The following is a 6,901-nucleotide window of genomic DNA, read 5'->3' as shown; positions in this document are numbered from 1 at the left end:
AAATTTTACATGCACCGAGGCTGGCATAGATTTGACTTACGTTCTTTGGCTAACGCGTGGCCCATCGAATCAGCCTTGGTGGGGCATTGCCCGTCCCCCAACGATTGGACAGGGCGGCGGTGATGCTCTGTAGAAAACTGCTTGGTCTAATCAGAAACTCAGTGGCAGCGGGCCTCTGAGCTGTGCCTCCCTGGACCAAGGTTGGTGACGTATAACCGAGCACCAGGCAGTGCAGCCGTGGGAGAGTTTACATGCAGGAGCGGCAAATGCAGCAGTGGGCAGAGCGAGGAACCAACTAGATTTGCCTCCACCAGCAGGGAGAGACCCCCTGAACCTTGCTGGTGCTCACGCTTCCCTGGCCCCGGTGCTTACATACCATGGTGACTGGTGGGCTATAAATACCCAGGGTCGTAAGATCCCACTCCCTGGTCTCACGGGTGTCTAAATCCCGCTGAGGTCATTGTGCAGCAGCTGGGGATGGGATTGGGTTTAAAGTCTCAATGCTCCTTTGAAGCCTGGGCTTCCTTTCCCGGCTCCCAGCTAGCTCCGTAGAATGGAGCCAGCCGGCTGCGGTGGGGCCTGCTGTTTAAAGAATTGAGGTTATTGTGTGCTCTGTGCTCCACGGCAGGCGGAAAAGGGGGGACGAGCAGGGGTGAAACAGTCCCATGCAGCCTGGGTGACTGAGCATAAAAGAATAGGCAGGCTGGGTCAGACCAGGGTCCATCTAGCCTGGTGTCCTGTCTTACAGCAGGGGCCAATGCCACGTGCCCCGGAGGGCCAGAACAGCAGTCCCCAAGTAATCCCTCCCCTGTCTCTCATTTCCAGCCTCTGACAGAGGCGAGAGCCACCCACCCAGCCCAGGCTGGCTGAGAAGTACTGATGGCCCTAACCTCCATGAATGTAGCTCTTCTTCGACCCCCGCTCACACCATCTAGGACCGAGTTCCACAGGCCGACCGGGTGCTGTGCGTGGAAGAACTTCTGTGGGTTTCTTTTAAACCTGCTGCCCACTAACTACGCCTGGTGACCCCCAGTTCTTGGGTTATGGGAACAAGTAAATAACTTTTCCCAATTTACTTTCTCCGCACCCGGCATGATTTTATAGACCTCTGTCCTCCCCGGCTTTAGTCTCCTCTTGTTCTAAGCTGAAAAGTCCCAGAGTGTTATCACACTTGTCCCAAGCCCTCATCATTTCTGTTGCCCTCTGCTGAACCTTTCCCAAAGCCAGGATATCTGCTTTGAGTGGAGGCCGCTTCCAAGCGTGCAGAGGAGTCAACCCCTGTAGGTTTTCCCTGACTGCACGTGGGCCTCTGAAAGACACAGCAGTACCTCACACCTGAGCAGGGCAGAGATGTGCGCTGGGCAGAGATGTAGCCCCGAGAGCGTAAGGGTGGTGTTCAGAAATGTTGTTGGGATTGTGCTCTTACCCGACGGAAAATCCCACCCTTGGGATTTTGGCGGGAGAGAGTTAGCTGGAGGGAAGCTAAATGGGGGGAGTGGGTGGTCTCTGTCAATGATCTTCTATTTTTTTCCTGTCCAAGTGTGGAATAAATTTTATTATGTGCACCACCAATAGAAACACGCGCTGCCAGCTGTGGGTGCTCTGCTACTCAGCTGGGCGACATCTGACTGTCTCCTAGGTGGCCACCCAAGCTCTCAGCTTATAGGGAATGCTGGTCTTTGTCCACTCCCCTCCACCTTGGGGAAAGACCGTTTCTTCCCCAAAAAACCATTTCTTTAAGGGGTTGGTTCTAATTTAATGCTCAAGTATTTACTTAAGTCAACTGAACCGTTAACCACTTTGGGATTACTTTAAATATAGCCTCGCATCTGCTTTGTAGGCTGTTTGTTTACCATTTACGCTTCCCCAACTCAGCGTAAATCTAGACAGCCCCGTTTGCCTTTATTTTATAGCGTTTATTTTCAATAGGTTCTCATGCAGTAAAGCAAAGTCACAATGTTTAGCTCTCAGATAACAGCGTGGTGGGGAACATACAGAGCCCCCAGACAAATACGGAGATAAAGTGCCAGGGAAAACATGAAAGCATCTCTTCACTGTTAGGTTCTTTGAAATGGTTTTTAAACATGCCATGAAAATGGAACTGATCCCAAAACAGAAGTTTGCTAATTCTGCCGTTGGAATCCTGCTGAAATTCTACCTCTGCTAGTTTTCCATTCCTGAGGCAGAATGAAATTCCAGATTGTGTAATTTACATTCCGCTTCCCTCCCACTCCCCTGCCAGGTTGGGATGGAGTTGGGGGGTGGCTTTTCCTTGTCTGTTCTAAACTCTTGTGGAATGTTCTTCTCTGCCCGTTAGTGGCTGCTGAGTTCTGCCCCAGAGCTGGCTGCGTGTCTCGTGAAACAAGGCGAAGAGAGAAGCTGACGCACTGAGTGCAGAATCGGGAACTGGGAAGCGGCTGAGTTCTAACCCGGCTCTCGTTCTCTAAGTAGCCCCCGCTTAATTTCGGTGACTCAGTTTCCCTGCTTAGAAGGCTGCCAAGGCAGGTGGGGTGCGGATGCACTGAATGGGGTTCCGTAAACACTTTGAACCTCCAGAAGGTGGTAGCAAGGGGGGAGCTCTAGAAATTCTCCCACTAAGAGAAGCAGAGGATTTATGCATGGAGAGACCCACCCCTTACAGAACCAGCTACTTCACCTGCCTGCAGATCTCTTTAACCCCTTTGCTGCTCAAGAGCCACCACCTGCAAATGAGCCGAGCTCTGGAGCTGGGAAGGAGGGGGGTGGCTGAGGCTCATGTGGAGCACCAGGTGAGCTGCCTAGGAGGGGAAGGTCAGTGTGTGTCTAGCTACCAAGCTGCTGCAGGCGGTCATGGGCATCGTAGGGAATAGCAAGAGGGCAGCCTCAAGCCACGGGCTGCTTCTGCGCGTGGACGAAGAAGACCCCACGGGTGTCGTCCACGCCGATCTGCAGGCTGGGCGGCATGACATAGGAGCGGAAGTCGTGGATCTGGTAGCCGGCCTTGCCCAAGGCCTCCCGGACGTCGGCCTCGCTCACCGGCACCACCGAGAGCTTGGCCTCGCCGGCCAGGTAGAAAGACTCCTCCAGGGCGCCGATGAAGAGGAAGTGGCCTCCAGGCTTGAGCAAGGCGGTGATGTTGCGCAGGGCCCTCTCGAAGCTCGGCCGGTCGGGGCTGACCGCCTCCAGGCAGAAGGTGGAGACCAGGGCGTCCGCCAGCCGGCCTAGTGGGGAGCCCAGCGGCTCGGCCTGGTGGACGTCAATGGGGAGGATCTGCCGCAGTTTCTCTCTCAGCTTCTTCTCCTTCTCCTTCCACTGCTCCCTGTGCGAGCCAGGGGAGAATGAGGGGCAGGCGGGGGGCAGCATCCAGCTCCCCCCCCCCACCGGGAGCCAGGGCTCAAGGTGTGCCCGGGGGGGCGAGAGGCGCCCAAGGAGGAGCCGGCTTGTGGAAACGCACCGCGTGGGGACGGGTTGGGAATCAATGGGACACCAGCTCAAGGGGCCGTGGGGTTAACGCCAGAGCCGGACACGGAGCTTCCCCCCCGGCTGCTGAAACCCGAACCACAGCCGGGTGTTGGGGAGTTGGACCCCGGCCCCACCCGGGCTCAGGCCTCCCTCTAATTTTTCCATCTGGGGCAGAATAAATTTTACGCGCACCAAGGCCCGGGCGGATGTGAACCACCAGTGGAAAACGGCTGCTGGCTGGGGGTGCTCTGCTAATCAGCCGGGCAGCCTCTGAATCTCTCTTGGCAGTTGCCCAAGCGCTCAGCTTCCAGGGAACCCTGCCCATGGTCCTGCCCTGTTGAGGAGAGCCCTGGGGTGGGGTGGCTGAGCACTCCACTTCCCTAAGGGGCCATGTAACCCAGGCTAGATGGAGCCCAGGGCGAGCTACAGTGGGGACAGATGCAGCACCCAGGGGCAGAACCAGCTCGTGGGTCTGTGCAAATCCCACTTGATGCCTCCACCTTGGCTGTTACCATTTACTGAGCGCCAGGCCTGGCTCCTGCTCCTTCTAGCCGCTGGGCCAGCTGGGCCCCTGCGGGTGAGGCTTGAGCGATCCCGGTGAGCTCTGGCTGTTTCCAGCCCCAGATCGCCCCCAAGACGGGCAGCGTGGAAGCAGCCCCGATCCGCACCTCCGTCGGGGGGTTGGCAGCTCCCCTACCAGAGGGCCGGGGGGTCCCAGCTCTGATTTCTGGGGTCACTGGGGAGGTGGAGGTTTTAGCTTCTCTGCACTGAGCTCTTCCCGGCCTACCCTCGCTGCTCCCCAGCAGGGCCGTCAGCCACGCTGGCCTGGGGCTATTGGCAATCTGCCCTGAGCAGCGCCCTGGCTGCTTCCCAGGCCAGGAGACCAGGGCGGGGGATTCGCTGGGACTTTTCCTCCAGCTGGCTCCACTCTGGGCCAGCCAGCGCATCCCGAAAGCCAGAGCTCCTCGCGTGAGGGGCTCCTGCTTCCAGCCCCGTAGCCTGAGGGCCTCCCTGGCTGCAGGGTGCCAGTCGAGGCCGGAACGTGGGGCAGGCCAGGATGGCTCTGAAGCTCCCCGGTGGGGGGGGGAGGATCAGCCCAAACTCCAGCGCCACCCGGGGCTCCTTAACCGTGGCTCAGCACCCCCCACCCTCCAGCTGGTTGTCCCCCCCCACTGGTCCATTTCCACCTGCCAAACAGCGTCCACCTCGCACTGGCTTGGGCAGCTCCTGCCTCACCTTCCAGCCCACAGCGCATCAGCCGTGCCCGGCCCTGCTCCGCCCCACTCACTGCCCAGCAGGGTCCCCAAGAGCCCAGGGCTGGTTCCCCAGCTCCCCACCGCCAGCCCTGGGGCCCGCCTACCCTTTGCCCTCAATCCTGCAGACGTGTCTGATGTAGGGGCTCCAGTCGAAGCTGCTGGGCTCGCCCCGCACCCAGCGGCGCAGCACCTCGCGGTTCACCTCCAGGAAGTCGGTGGCGATTATCTCCTCGAAGTGGTCGCAGGCGCTCAGGAGCTGGTAGATGGTGGGGCCGGAGCCGACATCGATGAGGGTGCGGCCGTGGATTTCACCTGCGGGGAAGGGACAGTGCCGGGAGAGAGTCAAACGCTGCTGGGCAGAGCGCCCACGGCCGGCAGCCTGGGGTGCACATCCGCGCTTGCCTGAGTGCACGCAACAAAATTTATTCCGCCCACGGAGGGGGGAAGAAATCACAGGGCACCCTGCTGGGCTTCCCAGCTCCCGGGTGGAGAGAGGAGCGCAAGAGGGACAGGCCCCGGGATGCCTGGGCTCTGTTCCCGGCTCAGCCCCCAGCGCTCTGCGTGGCCTGGGCAGAGCGATGTCATCATCTGTGCCTCAGTTTCCCCATCAGACCCAGGGAGGCCGAGCCACTCTCCTTCCTCCCCGGGTGCCGTGTGCGAAAAGGGGTTCCCAGCTCCGCCACCCCCCCACCACCTGCGGCAAAGGCCTCGGCCAGGCAGCGCAGCTTCCAGGGCACCACGCAATCCTCGGAGCTGAAGTCGGCCCGCGGTGGCATGTAGTTGTTCTGCAGGTAGGCGCGGGGGTTGAACTTCTGGTAGCTCTCGCGGACGGCCGCGGTGCTGCTCATGGCTGGGGGATCGGCCGGCCGGGGCTGGGAGCCGCCTTTATAGGCCCTGCGCAGGGGGTCGCGATGTGCTAATCGGCCCATCTGACCAGGGCGGGTGGGAGCTGGTGCCCGCCGCAGGGCGGGTGGGAATTGAGGCCATTTTTCTAGTGTCCCCCCCCGGGCCCGCAGGCAGGAGGGAGCCGCGGCCGAGCGCTTGGCCGGCGCTCGCGGGACCTTAATGGGGCGGGCGGGGAGATTAGTTTATCTCGCGCCGGATGCTCATTTGCCAAGTGTATCGAGCGGCGACTTTATTGCGCTCGTCCATCCTGGTTAGTGTCAGCGCCGCGGGCGCGGGGGCGGGCGCTCCGGCCGGCGGTTCCCCGCTCAGGCGGCGGCTGCGTGCTCGCAAGCGGACGCCAGGCTGGAGCGGAACTGGAGTGGGCGCTCCGGGCCCTGGCGCTGCGGCGGCCCCTCGCCCCCGGCCCGCAGGCCCCTGCGATTCTAGCCCGGGGACCTGCCCCCAGAGCGGTGCCAGGGCCCCTCACTCAGCACGGGCGTTCCCGGGGAGCTGAGCAGTCGGGCGGGTGGGTGCCTACGGGTGGTGCACATCCGCACAGGCCTTGGGCGCGTAAAAATTTATTCCGCACACGGCTGGCAAAGATGAGCGGGAACTTGGCTTCTGAGCTGCACCCCCTCCTGCTCCCCACGCCGCTCTGCCTGGCGGCGGCCCAGTCTGAGCCTGCCACAGGGCCCGGCCCCTGAGTTCAGTGCCCACCCGCACCTGCTGCTAGCCCAGCCCTGGGTCCCCCTCCCCGCAGCGCACAGCTCAGCAGCTGCCACATCGGCCCCGCTGGGAGGCAGCTTGTGACTGGGCAGCGGGTTTGTGACCTGCTCGGTGAGGGGGCGACGCAGGTGAGCGAGCTCAGTTCTGCCTCCCCCCAGCACCTTTTCCACTTTGCAGCAGGTTCCCCTGGCTCAACCCACCCCTAGCGCTGCACCCCGGGTCCCTGGCGCCCCCCAAGCTGGGGGCTGAGCCCGGGGCTGCCAGGCGTGTGACTCAGAGCCACAGCAGCCGGGGGAAGAGGCCGGGGGCTTCTTCCCCTAGCCACTTCCAGCCTCTTCGCTCATTTCAGACACCCAGGCAGGAGGCAGCCACCCCCCCTCCCAGCCCATGGCAGATGGCTCTGAGCCGCTCCCCCACCCAGCCCCATGGCGACAGGAAAGGGCTCACTGGCACAAGCAAACCAGGGAGGTAATGGAATTAGCGCGCAAGGGGCAGGGAGGAGGTGGAGGCCTCAGGGCCTTGTCCTTGGCAGCTGTGAAATATCTCTGGTGATGCTGATAACGCCGGGCCTGGAACAGGTTTCGGAATAGCTG

General features: G+C 61.3%; 2 protein-coding genes across 2 annotated transcripts in view; both read right to left on the bottom strand.

The window, feature by feature from the left end:
• The window catches only part of ERBB2 (erb-b2 receptor tyrosine kinase 2), a 71,735-nt gene extending 71,147 nt beyond the window's left edge, over nt 1–588 (bottom strand). Inside the window, exon 1 of the mRNA XM_074978673.1 lies at nt 41–588. The gene's annotated coding sequence lies outside the window, so the exon portion shown is untranslated. The remainder of the gene's footprint in view (nt 1–40) is intronic.
• A 1,020-nt stretch (nt 589–1,608) lies between these two features.
• On the bottom strand, nt 1,609–5,860 carry PNMT (phenylethanolamine N-methyltransferase). The gene is made up of 3 exons (XM_074978685.1): nt 5,392–5,860; nt 4,802–5,009; nt 1,609–3,298 (listed from the first exon to the last, which is right to left on the bottom strand). The coding sequence occupies exons 1-3, from the start codon at nt 5,624–5,626 to the stop codon at nt 2,863–2,865; spliced, it is 879 nt and encodes a 292-aa protein (XP_074834786.1). The 5' UTR covers nt 5,627–5,860; the 3' UTR covers nt 1,609–2,862.
• Between the last annotated feature and the right edge of the window lie 1,041 nt (nt 5,861–6,901).

Source organism: Carettochelys insculpta, chromosome 28, assembly GCF_033958435.1.
Source record: "Carettochelys insculpta isolate YL-2023 chromosome 28, ASM3395843v1, whole genome shotgun sequence".
In the NCBI taxonomy this organism is placed as follows: Eukaryota; Metazoa; Chordata; order Testudines; family Carettochelyidae; genus Carettochelys; species Carettochelys insculpta.
The sequence above is the reverse complement of the archived record's forward strand: the minus strand, read 5'-3'. Positions and strand labels throughout refer to the sequence as shown.